This window comes from Mauremys reevesii, linkage group 13, assembly GCF_016161935.1.
Source record: "Mauremys reevesii isolate NIE-2019 linkage group 13, ASM1616193v1, whole genome shotgun sequence".
Lineage (NCBI taxonomy): Eukaryota > Metazoa > Chordata > Testudines > Geoemydidae > Mauremys > Mauremys reevesii.
The window spans coordinates 11,681,472-11,705,504 of record NC_052635.1 but is presented as its reverse complement, the minus strand read 5'-3'; the positions used below and the strand labels follow the sequence as shown (position 1 = coordinate 11,705,504).

At 45.7% G+C, this 24,033-nt stretch overlaps 1 protein-coding gene across 1 annotated transcript; it reads left to right on the top strand.

The window, feature by feature from the left end:
• The first annotated feature begins 1,684 nt into the window (after positions 1-1,684).
• LOC120380676 (olfactory receptor 14A16-like) lies at positions 1,685-2,677 on the top strand. The gene has a single exon (XM_039498635.1). The coding sequence runs from the start codon at positions 1,691-1,693 to the stop codon at positions 2,645-2,647; it is 957 nt and encodes a 318-aa protein (XP_039354569.1). The 5' UTR covers positions 1,685-1,690; the 3' UTR covers positions 2,648-2,677.
• The last annotated feature ends 21,356 nt before the right edge of the window (positions 2,678-24,033 follow it).

Sequence of the window (24,033 nt, the reverse complement as noted above, 5' to 3'; positions counted from 1 at the left end):
GGGGGTGGCAGGGCGGAAAGAGAGTCCCCGAGATAGGACAGACATTTCTTCTGGGCTGAGTGTGTGGTTGGATAGATTGACGATATTGCTGGGTGGGTTAGGGGTACCACGGTTGTGGCCCCATGTAGCAGGTAGGAGTTTAGACAGTTTACAGTCCATTTTCACAAATCAGATATTAGGAATGGCAATATACAAAAACCTGTAGGAGAGCACTTCAACCTCCCTGGCCTTTAAGCAGAAATAAGAAATGTTGAAATACAGGTGCCAGGAAAAGAAACATTAGGCATAAACAATGGTGCTAATGGTGAAACATTAACAGAAGATGGGTAATAGTTAGTAAGGAAATAAGATATGCATGCCTAGCCCAGGTAAACTTATCTGATTCTGCTTCCTTTGTTATCTTGTTAAGTTCTCACCCTTTTATCTGTATAAATAAGATAGTTTGTGTCTTGCATGGTGCTCACATTATCTGGGTGTTATTAGCAGAGCGCTGTGCTAATAAAACAGAGTGGTCTGACAAACTGAGAGTCCTGAGTCTAACTTTGACATTGTCCAGTTTGCCCGATGCACATAGCAGAGGGGCATTGCTGGCATATGATGGCGTATATTACATTGGTGGACATGCAGGTGAATCAACTGGTGTTGTTGCATCTGATCTGGTTAGGTTCTGTGATGGTGTTGCTGGTGTAGATATGTGGGCAGAGTTGGCATTGAGGTTTGTTGCATGGATTGGTTCCTGAGTTAGAGTTACTATGGTGCGGTGTGTGCTTGCTTACAGTTGGCGGGTTGTCTGTGGGCAAGGACTGGCCTGCTTCCCAATGTCTGTGAAAGTGAGGGATCATTATCCAGGATGGGTTGTAGATCACTGACGATGCATTGGAGAGGTTTTAGCTGAGGACTGTAAGTGATGGCCAATGGAGTTCTGTTGGTTTCTTTCTTGGGCTTGTCTTACAGCAGGAGACTTCTCTGTACACATCTTGCTCTGTTGATTTGTTTCCTTATTTCCCTGCGCCACGCCGATGCCAACTCTACCCACATATCTACACCAGCGACACCATCACAGAACCTAACCAGATCAGCTACAACATCACCGGCTCATTCACCTGCACGTCCACCAATGTTATACATACCATCATGTGCCAGCAATGCCCCTCTGCTATGACCATCGGCCAAACTGGACAGTCCCTACGTAAAAGGATAAATGGACATAAGTCAGATATTAGGAATGGCAATTTACAAAAACCAGTAGGAGAACATTTCAACCTCCCTGGACACAAAATAGCAAAATTAAAGATAGCCATCCTACCACAAAAAACTTCAGGACCAGACTTCAAAGAGAAACCCATGAAAACTTATGCTCCAATACATCTGTTAGACTATAAGATGCCACATTCTTTGTTGCTTTTTAGAGATCCAGACTAACATGGCTACCCCTCTGATATTTGAATCCAAGTTATGTTAGTGTGATAATGTACCTGACTAATGGTCTGGATGAGATTGGTGAGGAGCACTCACCACACCTAGTCAATTCACATGACGAGCGTTGTGCGACTCTCACATTCACATCATGAGATCTTAATGAGTGAGGAATCAGGGTAATTCCTTCTGTTGTTCTAATCATGAGCATTTTCTTTGTTCTTCCCTACACAGGACATGAGGACAGGCAGGACATGATGTACTGAGAAGGAAAATGTTCAACCGAACCACCGTGACCGAGTTCCTTCTCCTGGGCTTCTCTGAGAGTCGGGAGCTGCAGATTTTACAATTTGTGGTGTTTCTAGTGATTTACCTGGTAGCCCTGACAGGGAACCTCTTTGTTATCACCGCTGTAATCCTTGACCTCCATCTTCACACCCCCATGTACTTCTTACTGATAAATTTATCCATCCTGGACCTCGGCTTTATCTCTGTCACCATCCCCAAATCCATGGTCAACTGCGTCATGAACACCAGGTCAATTTCTTATTTTGGATGCTTTGCCCAAGTCTTTTTCTTCATATTATTCTCTTCAGCAGATGTTTTCTTACTCATCATCATGGCATATGACCGATACATCGCTATCTGCAAACCACTGCACTATGAGAGGGTGATGAACAGGAGAGCTTGTGTCCAAATGGCAGCCAGTGCCTGGATCTGTGGTCTTCTCAATTCTGCACTGCACACTGGAAGCACATTTTCCATAACCTTCTGTGGAGGCAACATGGTGGATCAGTTCTTCTGTGAAATCCCCCAGCTACTCAAGCTCGCCTGCTATGACTCAAACCGCAGTGAAGTGCGAGTTATTGTATTTATTATCTTTTTAGGCTTAAGCTGCTTTGTTTTAATAATTGTGTCATATGTCCAGATCTTCAACACAGTGCTGAGAATCCCCTCTGAGCAGGGCCGGCATAAAGCTCTGTCCACCTGCCTCCCTCACCTCATTGTGTTCTCCTTGTTTGTTTCCACTGGCACCTTTGCCTACCTGAAACCCACCTCAAGCACTCCAACAGGTGTGGATCTCCTGGCGGCTGTTCTCTATTCTGTGGTGCCTCCAGTGATGAATCCGATCATCTACAGCATGAGGAACAAGGATATCAAAGCTGCCCTATGGAAAATAATTGGATCAAGGTTGTTCTCCAAGAATAAAATGCCCATATTTCTCCCATGACCATAGTTTCATTGAGCATGTCTTCATAAATATAACCAACTGATGATACAATTGTTCCCATGTGAACATAGCATGCAATCTGTTTATGTGGTAGAAAAAATCCAGACTAGCTCCATTGAACTCAATGGAGTTACTGTAGGGTTTGACTGGTGTAAATAAATCTGTCTAATCAGTAGCCATAAGTAAGTCTTAAGCTTGTGTCTTTTTTATGTTCTGTATGTTCTGTTTGTTGGGTGTTTGGTTGATTAGTTCATAGATAGATCATAGATTATCAGGCTTGGAAGGGACCTCAGGAGATCATCTAGTCCAACCCCCGCTAGTTGCTTTGTTATAGATATTTGGGGTGGTCTGCTTTTGGGGAGTGTGGGATATGTTTGACTTGATGCCAGTGTCTTTTCATTGTCATCTATGGGGAAGCTCAATGTCATCAGTTCTGTGATGGGGTTTTCTGAGAGAGCTGACATTTTGCTTCCTGTAAAGCTGAAGAGGTCAGAAAGAGTCTCCACCACTGTCTGGATGGCTGAGTTCCCATTCAAATTATGATTGTAATGTTGCTGGGTTTTTATTCTTTTATTAATGGTGTGTTAGTCACTAGGAGTTGCTCTGTAATATTTTCTAATAAGTTATGCTTTGCTCCAGCTATGCTAGATAAATAATTGGAAATGGCTTAATGTACTACTGGTCACAGATCCTGGCAGAAGAACTGGCAGGTACCAAACACACACTCAGATCTGCTGGAAAATCAAAACTGTTTAAGCCTAAATTGATAGTATCTAGTTTGCATATCAATTCAAGTTCAGCAGTTTCTCGTTAGAGTCTGTTTTTGAAGATCTACAATCTATCCTGAAAGATGATCCCTCACTCTCACAGATCTTGGGAGACAGACCTGTCCTCACTTACAGACAGCCCCCCAAACTGAAGCAAATATGATATGCAAACTAGATATACTATCAATTTAGGCTTAAATAGAGACTGGGAATGGCTGAGCCATTACACACATTGAATCTGTTTCCCCCATGTTAAATATTTTGTCAAACTGTCTTAAATGGGCTATCTTGATTATCACTACAAAAGTTTTTTTTCTCCTGCTGACAACAGTTCATCTTAATTAATTAGCCTCTTAGAGTTGGTTGGGCAATTCCCACCTTTTCGTGTTCTCTGTATGTATATATATATATATCCTCACTATATGTTCCATTCCATGCATCTGATGAAGTGGGCTGTAGCCGAAGAAAGCTTATGCTCAAATACATTTGTTAGTCTCTAAGGTTCCACAAGTACTCCTGTTCTTTTTGCGGATACAGACTAACACGGCTGCTACTCTGAAACCTGTACTTTCACTTTGTGCTGGTCTGGGGAGCAAAGAGGAAGGGGGTGGGGCCCAGCCAGAGGGGTATCAGGATTCAGCCTGTCCAGGACCCTCTCTTGTCTGAGATCACTGCTGTACCAGAAGCCTGTGAAGCTGGCCCGTTTTACAGTCTCTGGATTGTCCCAGATGTCCTGGTTTTTAAAATGTAACTCACAGGTAGTAACCTTAGAAGGGCAGGGTGCAAGGAGGGGAAAGGAGCGTGGCACAGGCTGGGAGCTGCTGCATGGCAGTGCTGGCCTAGGGTACATTTTAACTGACCCCTTTTCCAGATTATTTTATTTCCCTGCTGGTCAAAGAATTCTTTCTCTGACGGTTTGCAGTCAGAGCTCAATCTGCTTTGTGTCTGCTGTCAAAAGGCGATTTTTGCCAAAGAGTTATGCAGAGGGCAGAGGTGAAAGAGGAAGTCAGCTCACAACATAAGGAGAGATTGTGATTAACCTGGTTAGCTGTTCCAGTTACACCCTCCAAAACAAGGCTGAGAAAGAAAGAAACAGCATCTGCTGCTGACTTGCACCTTTTAAATGCTGAGGTCTAAATTCTGCCAGGGAATCTGGCTGAGGCTGTTAAAAACTTTATTATTAATAATTCTGTTCTTTTCTGTGCTCTCATTACATTACACCAACATCATGCGAATCAGAAAAGTACACCTGCTTTTTGTGATACTGATGGCTGGGATCATTGTATACTTTGGGTAAGTGTTTCAGTAATTCTCAGGCCTGACCTCCAGTGGCATAAATCCATTTACACTAATCAATAAGCTAGACTTTCATTTTTCTTGGAGCTTGAATAGGCACAGGGAGAGACTAGATTCAGTAGAGCAGATTAAAAGTTTTTTTTTTCCAAATTATTTTTTTTTCATCCAAAATCTTTTCATGCAAAACCACTTATTCAAAATGGAAATTTTCCACAGAAAATATTGATTAAAATAAATAAATATTCCCTTTTCCAGGAAATGGAACAATGTAGACTTTTTTGGAGAGAGGTAGGGTTGTTCTTGTTTGGGGGTTCAGCTTACTACATCCTGTTAAGCCAGAGACTAAATCTTACAGTGACATTGTGGAAATCCTGGGGTCCCCTTTTTTCCCCAAAACCACTGGTAATTGCTGAAAGATATAAGTTCCACAAAAGAGACCAGAAAGAAGACAAAACAGTTGCACAATTTGTAGCAACTTTGAGAAAGCTTGCAGAACACCATCACAGGACCTAACCAATTCAGCCACACCATCACCGGTTCATTCACCTGCACGTCCACCAATGTAATATACGCCATCATATGCCAGCAATGCCCCTCTGCTATGTACATCGGCCAAACTGGACAGTCTCTACGGAAAAGGATAAATGGACACAAATCAGATATTAGGAATGGCAATATACAAAAACCTGTAGAACACTTCAACCTCCCTGGCCACACAATAGCAGATCTTAAGGTGGCCATCCTGCAGCAAAAAAACTTCAGGACCAGACTTCAAAGAAGAAACTGCTGAGCTTCAGTTCATCTGCAAATTTGACACCATCAGCTCAGGATTAAACAAAGACTGTGAATGGCTTGCCAACTACAGAACCAGTTTCTCCTCCCTTGGTTTTCACACCTCAATTGCTAGAACAGGGCCTCATCCTCCCTGATTGAACTAACCTCGTTATCTCTAGCTTGCTTCTTGCTTGCATATATATACCTGCCCCTGGAAATTTCCACTACTTGCATCCGATGAAGTGGGTATTCACCCACGAAAGCTCATGCTGTAAAACGTCTGTTATTCTATAAGGTGCCACAGGATTCTTTGCTGCTTTTGAAGAACACTGTGAATTTAAGGAGATGTTAAATGATGCCCTACGTAACAGGTTAGTTTGCTGCCTGCACAGTGAAGCTATATGGAAGCGCCTATTGACAGAGGCTCATCTTACCTTGCAGAAGGCCATTGATATTGCTGTCTCCATGGAACTGGCTACAAAGGAGGCACAATCCATGAGTGCATCCCCTAGGGTGCATAAGGTGTCACAAGAACCTACCCACAAAACTGTGGGGTGTCAGGAATGTTACTGCTGTGGTAAGCTGGGTCACCACGCATCAGAATGCTGGTGTAAGGACCAGGTGTGTTGACACTGTGGCAAAAAGGGACACATTGCATGTGCCTGTAAACAAAAGAAAAGGAGGCCTGTGGTCTGGCCAACCAAAAAGGGAAATCTGCATACCTTAGAGCAGACCCAGGATGACAAAGGAGATACCTCCTCACAAGAAGAAGAGCCACTCCACGTTTTGTCTTTGGCAGTGGGCTCACATGAATACTGGGTAACACTGTCCTGATCACATGGTAGCCCCAATGCTGATAGTGCTTCACTCCAACCAACTGTTGGTGTTTTATAGGACAGGCATCTGTAAAAGCTACGTAGAGATTGAGTAAAATCTAGAAGTCGCTGTTGTAGATTTTTAAGAATCAAGTCTGTGTACTTTTTCAGTTGTCTTAACAAACACTTCTTGTCTTTTTCACTTAAGGATTCAGTATAAATGCCTTCATTAGTCAACTTCTGGACTGAAGTCTTTGCTTCTTCCAGTACTTTTTCAGTGGATAGCTCTCTGATTGATGCAAATGTAGCTTCTATTGCTGGACAAAGATCTACTACAGTGGTAGCAGATGCCTGGATGGCATTGTTTAATGACCCAAGTGGTTTCAACAGTAGACTTACAAGAGAGAGAATGGCAAGGGTCTTCTCTGAATGTAGTAGCAAAACTAATCCACCAGCCTCACTACTTAGATCCATCCCATCTTGGTAGATACTTTCCAAAGCCAGTAATAATGGCTGGAGTAATTTTAAGACAACAGCCAAGGATCACTCATGAAAAAGCCAGGTTGGACTAATTTGAACTTCAGTCCCAGTGTATCTTCTATATTGTCCAAGATATTCAGTCTTTTTGGACTCTTGATGTAAAAAGAATATAATGAATACATTAAATATATAGCTTTTTAAATGTCTTTTGAAGATTCTGCAGCTCGTACTAGTGCTAGTTGGAGTAGATGGCCTCTGCAGTGCGCATAGGAGAGATTAGGGTTACACTTTTCTCTGAGCAAAGCTTGTACTCCACCATGTCTTCCAGAGAAGTTTGCAGCTCCATCAAATGCACAAGCAACCATCTGTTTGGGGTCCAATTGACAAGCATTTAACTCTTCTAAGATGTGGGTTGTCACCGATGCCGCCGATGTGTCTTCTATAATTTAAACATCTAGAAATGCATCTACTGGCCTACCCCTGACATCAACATAACATACACAATGACTTAATACTTGATGCCCATTTGCATCGATGCATTTATCAGCCATGTATGCACATTTTTTGAATGTGGTGAGAGAGTTCTTCACTTTTTCAACTGTTGAGTCTTTCACTGTTGCACCGCATGCCTCTAGCCAGTCAGTTGAGTTTCTTGCAGAAAGAGCATTTGCTGGTCTTGTTCGGAACCAGTGTTCAACTTCAGTATGAACAAGTGAGAAAATTGCACTTAACATTGGCCTCCAGTTTGTAGTGTGTGGTATCTCTTGTTTAAATAGAAAGTAGGATGCCACAGCGATGTTTGTTTGCATGAACTGTGTTGTGTCTCCAACATTCTTAGCCTCACTAAGTACTTCTGAAATTGGATTTGAAAGTGGGCTTATAAGGCTTTCTGCGTGTTGATGCACTCCAGATGCCTGGTGTTTTGCAGCCTTTTCACGTAGTTTGTCAGCATTGGCTTTGCTGATCGGTTTGACAAACCAAGCTCCTCCACTTTTACCAATTATAGCATTGGGAAGCTTTCCTTCTTCGTATGCTTTTTTGGAAGAGGTGCACCAGTAGCCATCTTTTGTAACTTCAATAAATGGGAATATTTTGACTGACAAACATTAGGAACTGCCTTTAGGTTTTGGAGACACTGTTTCTTCAGTAGGTAGCTGTATTTGTGCTTCAGGCTGGTCAGACGTAGATATACCACTTGAACCTTCAAATAACATGTTGATATATTCTTGGTTCTTGATGTGTTCTTCACCTTGGTTAGTTTCTGAGGCCTTTGAGTGGAAAAATTGTTGTATTGTTATTTTGTTTTTTTCATTTTCACTTTGACCTGTAACATATAAAAGAAATATGAATGAAGTAAATGTTTTGTTAGGATAATGCAAATTTAACATAAGGATAATGCAAGTTACACCAAAACACATAACAGGTCTAGATTTCTAAAAATATATATTTAAAAAAAATGTATTTAATTTAAATTGACTTTTGAAAAGTAAGCCATCATGGGATAAAAGGGAAGTCCTCCCATGCATCAGTAACTGGTTAAAAGATGGGAAACAAAGGGAAGGACTAAATTATCAATTATAAGAATGGAGAGAGATGAATAGTGGTATCCCTGAGGGGTCGGTATTGGGACCATTACTATTCAACATATTAGTAAATGATCTGGAAAAATGGGTAAACAGTGAGGTGGCAAAATTTGCAGATGATACAAAACTATTCAAGATAGTTAAGTCCCAGGCAGACTGCAAAGAGTTACAAAGGGATCTCACAAAACTGGGTGACAGGGCAACAAAATGGCAGATGAAATTCAATGTTGATAAATGCAAAGTAATGCACATTGGAAAACAATCTCAACTATACATACAAAATGATGGAGTCTGAATTAGCTGCTAACACTCAAGAAAGAGATCTTGGAGTCATTGTGGATAGTTCTCTGAAAACATCCACTCAATGTGCAGCGGCTGTCAAAAAAGCAAACAGAATGTTGGGAATCATTAAGAAAGGGATAGATAATAAGATAGAAAATATTATATTGCCTTTATATAAATCCATGGTACATGCACACCTTGAATACTGTGTGCAGATCTGGTCACCCCATCCCAAAAAAAGATATATTGGAATTGGAAAAGGTACAGAGATGGGCAACTAAAATGATTAGGGTTATGAAACAGGAAGAGAGATTAAAATGACTGGGAATTTTCAGCTTAGAAAACAGACGACTAGGGGGGATATGATAGCGGTCTATAAAATCTTGACGGGTGTGAAGAAAGTGAATAAAGAAATGTTATTTAATCCTTCACATAACACAAGAACTAGCAGTCACCCAATGAAATTAATAGGCAGCAGGTTTAAAAAAAAATGAAAAGAAGTACTTCTTCACACAACATAAAGTCAACCCGTGGAATTCTTTGCCAAGGGATGCTGTAAAGACCAAAACTATAATAGGATTTTAAAAAGAACTAGATACATTCCTGGAGAATAGGTCCATCAGTGGCTATTAGCCAGGATGGGGAGGGATGCAACACCATGCTCTGAGTGTCCCTAGCCTGTTTGCCAGAAGCTGGAAATGGGCAACAGGGGATGGATCACTTGATGATTACCTGTTCTGTTCATTCCCTCTGAAGCACCTGGCCTTGACTGGGCTATATGGACCATTGGTCTGACCCAGTATGCCCATTCTCATGTAAACATTAATTAAAATAATAAAAATGTTTAGTACAGAAACTCCCCAACATAATGACCTCTCAAGATAGCAACAATGTGAGGCAAGAACCTTGGCAAATAATGCATTTTAAAAATCTTGGCCTACTAGGAAACATATTTATAGACGTTTCCATTCCCAGTCACAAATCTAGAATTCTGGAGCAAAGTCACTGAAATATAGTCCAACAAAAAAATGTTTATTTAACTTTTCCCTCCACTGCACCCCACTCACTGGTGTTGTCCTTGGTCAGTGGAGACTCAGAGTTCAGAGGTGCTTACACGTGAGTTCACCTCCCAGGTTGGGGGCAAGAAGACACCTTGCTCATTCCTCCAGCTGCTCACTGTTCGCTCTGGCCACTGCTGTTTGTTGTGCCACCGTTCACTCCATCGCTCTGTTGCCAATGGCCCTGCACAGTCACCTTCTGCTGCCACCTGCCACTGTGACCTCTGTGAGTTGGTCTCTTGAGGTTCCACCCAGCTCTCAGTGATTTCAGCTGAGCTCTCAGTGAGGGAGCCTTGCTGCTAGGGCAGTCTGGGCTGTCTCTTCCACAGAAACACTCTCCCCACAGCAGGACTAAACACTTAGGCCTGGTCTACACTAGGAGTTTATGTCGAATTTAGCAGCATTAATTCGATTTAACCGTGCAACCGTCCACACCAGGAAGCTAATTAGTTCGACCTAGAGGGCTCTTTAGTTCGAATTCGGTACTCCACCTCGACGAGAGGAGCAGCGCTAAATTCGACATGGCTATGTCGTGTTAGCCTATGTGTGGACAGAAATCGACCTTAGCAGCTCCGGGAGCTATCCCACAGTGCATCACTGTGTTGACAGCAGTCCGAGCTCAGATGTTCTGATCAGCCATACAGGAAAAGCCCCGGGAAAATTTGAATTCCTTTTCCTGTCTGGCCATTTTGAATCTCAATTCCTGGTTGGACATCGGGGCGAGCTCAGCAGCACTGGCAGCGCTGCAGAGCTCTCCAGCAGAGGAGTCCATGCAATCTCAGAGTAGAAAGAGGGCCCCAGCATGGACTGACCGGGAAGTCTTGGATCTGATCGCTGTGTGGGGCGATGAGTCTGTGCTTTCGGAGCTGCGCTCCAAAAAACGGAATGCAAAGACCTACGAGAAGGTCTCCAAAGCCATGGCACTCAGAGGATACAGCCGGGATGCAACGTAGTGCCGCATGAAAATCAAGGACCTGAGACAAGGCTACCAAAAAATCAAAGGGCAAACGGATGCTCCGGAGCCCAGCCCCAGACATGCCGCTTCTACGAGGCACTGCATGCCATTCTCGGTGGGTCTGCCACCTCTGCCCCACCAGTGACCGTGGACTCTGAGGATGGGATAGTGTCGACGGGCAGTTTCTCGGCAATGTTCGCGGATGGGGAAGATGAGGAAGGGTTTGTGGAGGACGAGGCAGGCGACAGCGCTTACAATACTGCTTTCCCTGATAGCCAGGATCTCTTCATCACCCTCACAGAGATCCCCTACCAACCCTCCCTGGCCGTTAACCCGGACTCTGAATCAGGGGAAGGATCAGTCGGTAAGTGCTATAAACATGTAAACATTTATTTTTTAAAAAACAGGAATAAAAACTATATGAAAAGAAGGTCAATACATATAGGGATAGAACAGAAATCCTCTTGGGAGAGTTCCACGAAGCTCTCGTAGAGGTACTCGAAAAGCCTCCGCAGGAGGTTCCTGGGGAGAGGTGCCTTATTGGGTGCTCCGTGGAAGCACACTCTTCCGCGCCAGGCCATCCTGAGGTACAGTGGGAGCATTGCCTCAACGAGCATGGCAGCATAGGGCCCTGGTCTGTGCAGGGATTCACGCAGCATGCGCTCTCTGTCTCTCCTAGTGACCCGCCTCAGGGTGATCTTGCTCGGCGACTGCTTCATCTAATTAGGGGAATTACTGTAATGTTACTATTGTGAATGCTTGACTATTCCTTTGCATAACAATGACCGTCGTTTAACAGCCACGTGGTGGAGGCTGCAGAGGGAAAGCATACAGGGATCTTTCCCAGGGACAGCTGCGAGGGGCTGGAACAAGGTCAGACTTTATGCTTTCCAGATTGCCTGCAGCAGGAGGGCACTGCTATCCATTAACTGTTAAGCAGCCTAAAGTTTACGGCTTACCAGGCCTGGCTGCTACACGGATTCTGCTGTCCTGCCCCGCTTGTCTGATCTCCAGTGCAAGACCCCAGGCAATGAAAGCGAATGCCGAAAATTCGAACTTGTCCTGAGAGCACATCAGATAGGTGCCCTGTTTGGTCTTGTTCACAGAAACAGACTAGACTGTGTTCAGTGTTCGCAAACATGTATCTTTGCAAGGAAATCACTTCCTTTTTCCCATCACACAGCTGCGGCTCTTTCCTGAACTGCCCCGGCATCCCCCTCACAGAGGCTGGTGCAGATTAGGCGGCAAAAGAAAAAGATTCGGGACGAGATGTTCGCTGAACTGATGGCCTGCTCCAGAGCCGAGGCGGCCCAGCAGAGCCAGTGGAGGGAGACCCTCTCTCAGCAGCAGCGCTCACACAGCGAACGGGAGGACAGGTGGCGGTAGGAAGACCAGCAGGTGACTCAAACGCTGCTAGGCCTAATGAGGGAGCAAATGGACATGCTCCGGAGCCTTGTGGATGTTCTGCAGGACCACAGGCAGGAGCAGAGAGCCCCCTTGAATTGTATCTGCAACCGCCCTCCCCCGCCACAAAGTCCTGTCCCCCCCTCACCCAAAATCACAAGAAGGAGGGGTGCTAGGGGCCGTGAAAACTGTCACTCCACCCCAGCAGAGCTTCCCTTCCTGGCTCAACCAATCCAAAATCCCAGTTTCATCCCCCAACTGTGTAGTTGAGTATTAAAAATAATTTGCTGTTCATTACTGTTTCCGTCATGTTTCTTTGCAGAAGACTTTGTGTGAAGGGGCGGGAGGGGTTTGTTAATTGCATAGGACAGCCACCATTAACAGGGTACAGACATGGGGTCGGGTCAGGATCAACAGCAGGTCACACACAGAGTGCAGTCACTAGGCACCCGGGTCACTGTGGGAGGTGTCTGCTGCCCCAGGTCAGTCTGGGAGGTGTATGCTGCCCCAGGGTCCGAGCGCCTGGCATCCACAAATGGCAAGGCAGGCTGCCCTTACCATGCCCTTCCACCCTAGCCATGAACCTCTCCGATGCCCTGAGCCCCAGCCAGAGCCATCATCCCCCTACACCTACTCACCCTTCCCACACACCCCTCACCCCTTCCTGCAAACCCACCCCTTCCTGCACACCCTCCTGTAACCGTCCTCCCCCCAGAGACCGCTGGAGGAGCAGGAGCCTGTCAGTCCGCGAGTGTAGAAGCAGTTTGTACATCACTGCACACCGTACCCACCACAGTCTGCGTCCCTGTTTGAACCCTTTAACGCGAATTCGTTAGTAAAGAAAACTTTGTTAATTAAAAATGTTCCAATAACTTTATTTTTAAACGTCTGTTGGAAGGGGGGAAACCTGGTGAACGGGGTATGTAACCGCTGAAAAAAGTCAATAGTAACTGAAACAGGGGCAGGTTCAGCTTCTCTGTAAAGAGACAGTCATAGGTTACCCTGCTCTCTGAGGAACCTAGCTTTCAAAGCCTCCCGGATGCACAGCACTTCCCACTGGGCTCTTCTAATCGCACGGGTGTCTGGCTGAACATAATCAGCAGCCAGGCGATTTGCCTCAACCTCCCATCCCGCCATAAAGGTCTCCCCCTTGCCCTCACAGAGATTGTGGAGCACACAGCAAGCTGCAATAACAATGGGGATATTGGTTTCGCTGAGATCCGAGTGAGTGAGTAAGCTCCTCCATCTCCCCTTGAGACGTCCGAAAGCACACTCCACCACCATTCTGCCCTTGCTCAGCCGATAGTTGAAGAGCACCTTGTCACTGTCCAGGGCGCCTGTATAGGGCTTCATGAGGCAGGGCATTAGCGGGTAGGCTGGATCCCCGAGGATCACTGTAGGCATCTCCACATCCCCAACACTTATTTTGTGGTTCGGGAAGAAACTACCTTCCTGCAGGCATCTAAACAGACCAGAGTTCCTGAAAACACGCGCGTCATGAACCTTGCCCGGCCACCCGATGTAGATGTTGGTAAAACGTCCCCTATGGTCCACCAGTGCTTGCAGCACCATTGAAATTAGCCCTTTCAGTTAATATACTGGCTGGCCTGGTGGGCCGGTCCCAGGATAGGGATGTGAATCCCATCTATAGCCCCACTGCAGTTTGGGAATCCCATCGCGGCGAAGCCATCTATGACGACCAGGACGTTTCCCAGGGTCACTACCTTTGAGAGCAGTAGCTCGATTGCGTGGGCTACTTGCATCACAGCAACCCCCACGGTAGATTTGCCCACACCGAAGTGGTTCGCTACTGACCGGTAGCTGTCTGGCGTTGCAAGTTTCCAGAGGGCTATGGCCACTCGCTTCTGCACAGTCAGGGCTGCTCGCATGCGGGTGTCCTTGCGCTTCAGGGCAGGGGCCAGCAAGTCACACAGTTCAAGGAAAGTGCCCTTACGCATCCTGAAGTTTCGCAGCCACTGTGATTCATCCCAGACCTGCAGCACTATGCGGTCCCACCAGTCCGTGCTTGTTTCCCGGGCCCAGAATCGCCGTCCCATAGCATGAACGTGACCCATTGCCACCATGATCTCCACGGCGCGGGATCCCGTGCTTTGTGAGAGGTCTGTGCCACTCTGACACTTCATGTCCTCACCGCGCTGCCAGAGCCTCCTCGCCCGATTTCTCAGCAGCTGACTGTGGAAGAGGTGGACGATAAGGTGCGAGGAGTTGACAACGGCCATAAGTGCAGCGATGATCGCAGCGGGCTCCATGCTCGCAGTGCTGTGGCGTCCGCGCTGTCACTGACCAGAAAAGTGCGCTAACAGATTTCCCGCCGGCGCTTTCAGGGACGGAGGGCAGAAGTGACGGTTGAATGATGACAGTTACCCAAAACCACCCTCAACACATTTTTCCCCCAGCAGGCATTGGGGGCTCTACCCAGCATTCCAATGGGAAGCGGGGACTGCGGGAACTGTGGGATAGCTGCCCAGAATGCACCGCTTCCAATGTCGACGCTTGCCCCGTTAGTGTGGACTCACAAAGTCGAATTAGTGTCCTTAGTGTGGATACACAAATTCGAATTCATAAGGTCAAATCCACAAATTCGACCTAAGTTAAATCGAACTACTCTTGTAGTGTAGACATACCCTTAGACCTGATTATCAGTGATTTCAGCTGTAGTGGTCACTTAACAGAACAAAAGACTCTCTATGGAGCCTAATCAGCTCTGTCTTTAAACAGTGGAGAGGTACAGGTCCCCACCCTTTCTCTTGATGCCTTCAATCAGCACAGGCTAAGTACAGTTCTACTGCCCTTTACTCATACAATACATTCTTGATTCCTGAACTCTGGCTCCTCATGCGCACGGACTTCCTGCTGGCTCTCTTGGCTTTCATGGATTTCAGTTAGCAGTCAACATTGCCAACTAGCTGTCAGGTCTCCTTTCCCAGTGTAAAACTGTATCCTTCAACAAGTGCATCCTCCAGATGTTCTTTTCCCACCACAAAGTCATTTTTTCTTGTGGGGATTGTGTAAGATAAAATTCCTTCCCATCCCCAAATATGGTGATCAGTTAGATCATTCACCTCTATGTCTTAATTACTTTCTCTTTCAAAATGTGTTCCAAAACCTAACATACAATTGAGGTCAAACTAACAGGCTTGTAGTTTCTTGGATCACTTTTCCCCCCTTTCTTAAAAGTAGGAACTGTATTAGCAATTCTCCACTCATAGGGTATGACCCCTGAGTTTATAGATTCATTAAAAATCCTGGTTGAAGATATTTGTTCATCCAGTGTGGTCTGCAACCCTTCCCAGTTCATTAGTTTGTTTGTTTGTTAAAAAATTTCTTGGGAACTTTTTGGAAGTGTCATAACTATAAAGGGAAGGGAACAGCCCTCCTGTGTACAATACTATAAAATGCTTCCTGGCCAGAGACACCAAAATCCTTTTATCTGTAAAGGGTTAAGAAGCTCAGGTAATCTGGCTGACCCAAAGGACCAATAAGGGGACAAGATACTTTGAAATCTTGGTGGTGGGGGGGAGGCTTTTGTTTGTGTGCTCTTTGTTCTGGGGGTTGTTCGCTCTTGAGACTAAAGCCTGGTCTACACTAGGCGTTTAAACCGGTTTTAGGAGCGTAAAACCGATTTAACGCCACACCCGTCAACACTGAGAGGCCCTTTATATCGGTATAAAGGGCTCTTTAGACCGGTTTCTGTACTCCTCCCTAACGAGAGGAGTAGCTCTAATATCGGTATTACCATATCGGATTAGGGTTAGTGTGGCCGGAAATCGACGTTATTGGCCTCCGGGCGGTATCCCACAGTGCACCACTGACCGCTCTGGACAGCAATCTGAACTCGGATGCAGTGGCCAGGTAGACAGGAAAAGCCCCGCAAACTTTTGAATATTTCCTGTTTGCCTAGCGTGGAGCTCAGATCAGCACGTGTGGCAATGCAGTTAAAAATCAAAATAAAGAAAGAGCTCCCGCATGGACCATGCGGATGTGATCGCTGTAAGGGCAGGCAAATCTGTTCTATCAGCGCTCCGTTACAGAAGACGAAATTCAAAATCATTTTTAAAAAATCTCCAGACAGACGCCATAGCAGGGGCTCAGCGCACTGCTGCGTGACAAACGTAACGGAAAGCCCAAGAATCAAATGGACGCTCATGGACTGGAGGACTCAAGCTATCCCACAGTTCCTGCAGTCTCCGAAAAGTATTTGCATTCTTGGCTGAGCTCCGAATGCTTCTGGGCTCTTTGAATCTGATTACCCTGTAAAGTTATTTTCCATCCTGATTTTACAGAGATGATTTTTACCTTTCTTTCTTTAATTAAAAGCCTTCTTTTTAAGAACCTGATTGATTTTTCCTTGTTTTAAGATCCAAGGGGGTTGGATCTGGACTCACCAGGAATTGGTGGGGGAAAAGAGGGGGAATGGTTAATTTATCCTTGTTTTAAGATCCAAGCATTTGGATCGGTGTTTACCAGGAACTTGGTGGAGAAGTCTCTCAAGGCTACCCAGGGAAGGGTTATAGTACTTGGGAGGAAGATATTATGAGGGGGAGGTAGACAGACTTTCCCAAATGACTCATAAATAATTTGGGTGGTGGCAGCAAAACCAGATCTAAACTGGTAGTTAAGCTTAAAGGTTCTTATGCAGGTCCCCACATCTGTACCCTAGAGTTCAGAGTGGGGAAGGAACCTTGACAGGAGGTCGCTTCAAAAAGTCTAAAGACAAATAATAATAAATAAATAAACCAAACTAAAACCTGTATATATATTACAAAAAATCCAAAAAATGAATTAGAGGGAGTTCACTTGAGGATGGAAGGGACTTCCATGAATGTAATCAGTACAGTGACATCTGGTCTGATTCTGCAGAGAACCTGAGAATCATTCTGAGAGGGAGAAGCTGCCCCATGCATCTCAATGGGAGTGTTAATTCCCAGACGCTCTGGCCCCAGGATCTGCACCGATCCCACCCCAGCATGGGGCCCTGTGGGTGGCAGGCAGTGAAGAGCACAGCAACCCTAACACCCCACCCAATCAGGACACACCAGATATCAGGGCAGGTAACCCGGCAAGAACAGGGGCCCTTAGGGAAAGAGCCATGGCATGGGGGGTTAGCCAAAGAGCAGGGACACAGCCTCAGTGGGTCCATGGTTGTGGCAATTGCTCTATTCCAGCCCTGATATTCACAATGCTTTCTGGACTTTAAACAGCACTGTAGTTTCAGTGTCTCCCAACAGATGAATTATGGATTTTCCCCACTGATGATAAACTTCGAGTGGGACGTTTCTGTTTCAGGTTTTGCTGCCTGCTTCAAGATCACCCAAGCTTCCCGTTGGAGTTAGTGACATGGAGCAATCCAGAACTCGGCCATGTAAGTGTGACATTATCAGGTGTCCATTCCCATACACTACTAGGCTGTCTAACGGAAGATGGAAATGCCAATTACTTCATTCCATCAGAAATTCCTGCTAGAGGCAGGATGGAGGGAAAGGGCTCCTCTGCACATCAATCTGCAGCACTGGGGGCTCTAAGAGGTGTGAGGAGGCAATCGCCTCAATGGGATGGTCTCTGTTGAATGAGAACACCCCAGGTACAGCCTATGACAATAGCTCTGAGACATAGGAAATGCTCCCATCACCTCAGTTACTGTTATCAGCCCCCTGATGAGTGCAGGAGGTTTCCCTGTTCTCAGCTCTCCACACAAAGGAGCGGGGCTCTGTAAATTACGTATATGATAGATAAAAGCACAATGTGAGATTAGATAGATAGGCAGACAGATAGGAGTATACAATGTCCTAACACAACCTCATCTTATAATAATAATATATGTCTGTTTGATTATGAATTATGATAGATAGATAGATAGATAGATTAGATGTGATTTATTGTGACTCTTCTCCTGTTCATGGTTCTCTATGTCTGGATAATAATTCTCTTGCAGTATTCATTGTTAAAAATTATTCACCAGATCATTTCTATGAATGTTTCTTCTCCACAGCTCATTTATAACCTAGCTCTCTCTCTGCTCCTCAGATCTCTGAGCATTGGAGCACTTCCAGGCTCACCTCAGACTCTAGGCCTCTCTGAAAAGATCTCTGCTAGGTCTCTACTACCCACTGGATCAGGCTCTCTCATGTGATACATGGTCCACTGACTCAAGCACAAGCATATGAGAAAAAGCGATCAGCTGGGATCAGATGACGACCACAGGTGTGGGTAAACCCACCTTGTCTTACAGAGCCAGCCCACTCTGCAGCAGTGGCAGCTAGCCCCATGCGGATCTGAAATCATAGGTCCTTGGGAGTTAAGTGGAGCAGTTTGCTCACCAAAAGATGTACTTGCTAACCACAGTCTGCATTCATCTTCCCTCAAAACAGATTTCTTTTTGGTGGCTGTGTTACTAACAGGGATGGTTTTAATGAAAACACAATGAAGCAAGGATGTAAAAAAAAATATCCTAACTAAGGCCTGGTCTACACTAGGAGTTTAGGTCGAATTTAGCAGCGTTAATTCGACTTAACCGTGCACCCGTCCACACCAGGAAGCTAATTAGTTCGACCTAGAGGGCTCTTTAGTTCGAATTCTGTACTCCTCCCCGACGAGGGGAGTAGCGCCAAATTCGACATGGCTATGTCGAATTAGGCTAGGTGTGGACAGAAATCGACCTTAGTAGCTCCGGGAACTATCCCACAGTGAGCCACTCTGTTGATGCTCTGGACAGCAGTCCGAGCTTGGATGTTCTGACCAGCCACACAGGAAAAGCCCCGGGAAAATTTGAATTCCTTTTCCTGTCTGGCCAGTTTGAATCTCATTTCCTGTTTGGACATCGGGGCGAGCTCAGCAACACTGGCAATGATGCAGAGCTCTCCAGCAGAGGAGTCCATGCAATCTCAGAATAGAAAGAGGGCCCCAGTATGGACTGACTGGGAAGTCTTAGATCTGATCGGTGTGTGGGGCGAGGAGTCTGTGCTTTCGGAGCTGCGCTCCAAAAAACGGAATGCAAAGACCTACTAGAAGGTCTCCAAAGCCATGACAGACAGAGGATACAGCCGGGATGCAACGCAGTGCCGCATGAAAATCAAGGACCTGAGACAAGGCTACCAGAAGACCAAAGTGGCAAACGGACACTCTGGAGCCCAGCCCCAGACATGCCGCTTCTACGAGGCACTGCATGCCATTCTGGGTGGGTCTGTCACAACTGCCCCACCAGTGACCGTGGACTCCGATGATGGGATAGTGTCGACAGCCAGTTCCTCGGCGATGTTCACGGACGGGGAAGATGGGGAAGGAGATGAGGAGAAGGAGGCAGTTGACAGCGCTTATAATGCTGGTTTCCCCGACAGCCAGGATCTCTTCATCACCCTCACGGAGATCCCCTACCAACCCTCCCCAGCCGTTAACCCGGACCCTGAATCAGGGGAAGGATCAGTCGGTAAGTGCTTTAAACATGTAAACTTTTATTATTAATGGAACAGGAATCTGAACTATGTGAAAAGGAGGTCTATATATATGGGGATAGAACAGAAATCCTCCTGGGAGATCTCCATGAAGCTCTCCTGGAGGTAATCGAAAAGCCTCTGCAGGAGGTTCCTGGGGAGAGCTGCCTTATTGGGTGCTCCGTGGTAGCACACTTTTCTGCGCCAGGCTTTCATGAGGTATTCTGGGAGCATTGCCTCCACGAGCATGGCAGCATAGGCCCCTGGTTTGTGCTGGCTTTCACGCAGCATGCACTCTCTATCTCCTTCAGTGACCCTCCTCAGGGTGATCTCGCTTGGAGACTCCTGCATCTAATTAGGGGAATTACTGTAATGTTACACCTGGTCCAAAGTATTTTTAAAAAATCTCCAGACAGATGGTGTAGCAGAGACTCAGCACGCTGCTGCGTGACAAGCGTAACAGAAAGCCAAAGAATCAAATGGACGCTCATGGAGGGAGGGGGGACTGAGGACGCAAGCTATCCCACAGTTCCTGCAGTCTCCGAAAAGCATTTGCATTCTTGGCTGAACTCCCAATACCTGTATGGTCAAACACATTGTCCACAATGGTTCAGGGCATAGCTCGTCAATGTACCCCCACCCCCCACCCCCAGAAGGAAAAGGGAAAAAAATCGTCTCTTGACTCTTTTAAATGTCACCCAATGTATACTGAATGCTGCTGGTAGACGCGATGCTGCGGCACTGTACTGTAGCATCCTCCCCCCCCCCCGCCTCATGGATGGCTGACAGTACAATACGACTGATATCCGTCGTCCTCATCAGCCTTGTGGCAGATGGTGTAGTGCAGTAGGACTGCTATCCGTCCTCGTCATCAGCCCATAAGTAGACGGCCTGCTAACCGTCTTCATCATAGCAACAGGGGGCTGAGCTCCATCAGCCCCTGCCCTTCATGTGTAAAGAAAAGATTCTGTACTGCCTGGACTATCATAGCAGCAGGATGCTGGTCTCCTCTCCCCCACACTGCTTAATGTCCTGTCTGGACTATAATAGCAGCTGCAGGCTGCCTTCCCCTCATTTTATCTCACTAACAAGTCACTGTTTCTTATTCCTGCATTCCTTATTACTTCAGCACACAAATGTGGGGACACTGCAACGGTAGCCCAGGAACGCTGGGGGAGGAGGGAAGCAACAGGTGGGGTTGTTGCAGGAGCACCCCCTGTGAATGGCATGCAGCTCATCATTCCTGCATGATCTGACACGGAGTGGCTGTGCTCTCTAGTTCTCTGATACACTGGAACCCTAGTACACTTGCCTCATATTCTAGGCAGAACTGATTCTATTTTTAGATACCATAAAGGAGGGATTGACTCGGGGAGTCATTCCCAGTTTTGTCTTTTGCGCCCCTGGCTGATCTCACCCAGGGGCACCTATGACAGCAGCAGAAGGTATAGTGCAGTAGGACTGGTAACCGTCATCACATTGCCAATTTACAATGGCATGGTAGACGGTACAGAACGGCTGCTAACCATCTCTGCTGTCATGCAAAAGCAAATGAATGCTGCTGTGTAGCGCTGCTGAATCGCCTCTGTCTGCGGCATCTAGTACACATACGGTGACAGTGACAAAAGGCAAAACAGGCTCCATGGTTGCCACGCTATGGCGTCTGCCAGGGTAATCCAGGGAAAAAGGGCACGAAATGATTGTCTGCCGTTGCTTTCCCGGAGGAAGGAATGACTGACGACATTTACCCAGAACCACCCGTGACAATGATTTTTGCCCCCTCAGGCACTGGGATCTCAACCCAGAATTCCAAGGGTCGGGGGAGACTGCGATGGGGTGGAACAGGGGCAGAGTTTATGCTTTCCGGATTGCCTGCAGCAGGAGTGCGCACGAGATAGGTGCTGTGCATGGTCTTGTTCACAGACACAGACTAGACTGTGTTCATTGTTCGCAAAAGTGTATCTTTGCAAGGAATTCACTCCCTTTTTCCCATCACACAGCTTCGACTGTCTCCAGACCTGCCACAGCATCCCCCTCACAGAGGCTTGCGCAGATTAGGCGGCGAAAGAAAAAGACACGGGACGAGATGTTCGCTGAACTTATGGGCTGCTCCCGAGCCGAGGCGGCCCAGCAGAGCCAGTGGAGGGAGCTCCATGCTCGCAGTGCTGTGGCGTCCATGCTGTCACTGACCAGAAAAGTGCGTGAACAGATTGCCCGCAGGTGCTTTCAGGGAGGGAGGGCGGGAGTGACGGTTGAATGATGACAGTTACCCAAAACCACCCTCGATACATTTTTCCCCCCAGCAGGCATTGGGGTCTCTACCCAGCATTCCAATGGGCAGCGGGGACTGCGGAAACTGTGGGATAGCTTCCCACAGTGCACCGCTTCCAAAGTCGACGCTTGCCCCGTTACTGTGGACTCACACAGTCGAATTAGTGTATTTAGTGTGGATACACAAATTCAACTTAAGTTGAATCGATCTACTCTTGTAGTGTAGACATACCCTAAGAGTCAATGAAATTGACGTTTCAAATGAAATTGATCAGGGTTCCTTCATATTGCCAGCTGTCACTCCAGATCTTGGATCAGACATATAGAAACAGTGGCATCCTTAAGGTCAAGAACCTTACACCCTATAGACAGATTCTTCATTGCCATGATCAGCCAGCAGGGACCAAAATAACTGTTGTTAAAGTTTATCCCTTTGCCAAGGTTGCCCTTAGTAGAGTGTTATAGTCATACTGAAAGCCTCTTGTCAGCGCCAATTCCCATATACTTTGACTATGATATAAGCTGCAAATGGAGTGAGAAGGAATATATTTCACTTACCAAAAATCATGATAGATTTTTCAGTTGAATTTAATGTCTCTGAGACTGTGAAATGTACCCATTCAGTATCCTCTGCCAGCAGTGCCAGATGGGTCAGAGGGACTTGAACAGAACAGAGACATCCAGAGCATGAGGTTGCATCCCTGACCATCTTGGATAATAGCCATAATGGTCCTATCCTCCATGAACTTATCTAATTATTTTTGGAACTCAGTTATACTTTTGGCCTTCATCACATTCCCTGCAACAAGTTCTATGGATTGATTGTGCATTGTGTGAAGAAGTCCTTTGTTTGTTGTAAATCTGCTGCCTATGAATTTCATTGAATGATCCCTGATTTTTGTGTTATGTGCAGGGGTAAGTAAAACTTCTTGATTCACTTTCTTCTCATCATTCACAATTTTATAGATCTCTATCATATCCCCCCATAGTACGCTCTTTTCCAAGCTGAAAAGGCCCAGTCTTTTTTTAACTTCTCCTCATATGGAAGCTCTTTCATACCCCTAATCATTTTTTGTTTCCCATCTCTGTACCTTTTCCCATTATAAAATAGATTTTTTGATATGGGTGTGACACTGGCAGACCAGGTGCCAGCTCATGTCCAAGCCTCAGGTCAATTCACTTCTGTGTTAGTATAGATCAAAGTAATTGTTAAATCTATCAGAGTGTATTTGATGTTTAAGCTTCATGAAAACTAATGGGATGTTACATGCATTGTTTTCACTTATCTGAATCCTGTTATCATGTAGTAGAGTTGTGGAAAATTGCCCACATGGCTGATTTTGGATCAGACAGCCTGAGGCTCCTTTATTGATCACGCAAAAATGCATGCATGGAGGAGTCAGCCAAGGCAGCCGACGCTCTCCCGTCCCCCCGCCCCCGACAGATAAAATGAGAGAGCTTCTATAGGATAAAAACCACAAAAATTACATATACTTCCTTAAAGTTTTACATCCATACAAGGAATAAACCAAAGCAAGCCTTTTCTGTTTTTCCTTACTTTTGCCCTTTGCGGTTTCTTGCTCTGTCACCTGGCAGCTATTAATCATAAACTGTTACAAAAAGTTAATTCTACTTTTCTAATTTCTACAGTTAGTTCTGCTTTAGTAGTTTCTGTCTACCCTTCTCCTTTTACCCCCTTCCTCCTTCCTCCAGGCCACACACATACAGGTCACCTGACCATACATACAGTTCACTTGACCAAAATTTAAGCCTTAGGCCATTTTCCTCCACAGTAGCAAACATTTACACTGTGTCGACCCCTGTAACTAAATAACCTATCAAGCAAGAAAGAAGCCTTGTGGAATGCAAATTATGACCTTTAATAGAAAAGTGCTTATTTCCGCTGTGGTCATTGTGTGTAAAGATCGGAGATCAAAGACTCAAAATGCATTCCTCACTCTCTGTTATCAGAGGAAAAGCCCACACTTTCAGCTTCTTTTCTGTGAAAAGAAACTATAAGAATGGATTAAAGGAAAGATCCTTCATCTCTGACCTATTTGGATTCTAAGATGGCAGAATAACTGAACGAGAAGACAGAGATTATTCTGAGTAGCCCCAAGAACCTTTTTGGAAACTTGCAGATTACTAAATCTCTGCTACCATTTGGAATTACAAACTGTGACTCACCTGTGCCTATATTTTTACCTGTTTTAACCTCTCAATAATTCTCATTCTTCTTTCTTAGCTAGTAAA

Excerpts from the sequence above, each read along its gene's own strand:
- LOC120380676 (XM_039498635.1), top strand. The coding sequence starts at position 1,691 with ATGTTCAACCGAACCACCGTGACCGAGTTCCTTCTCCTGGGCTTCTCT.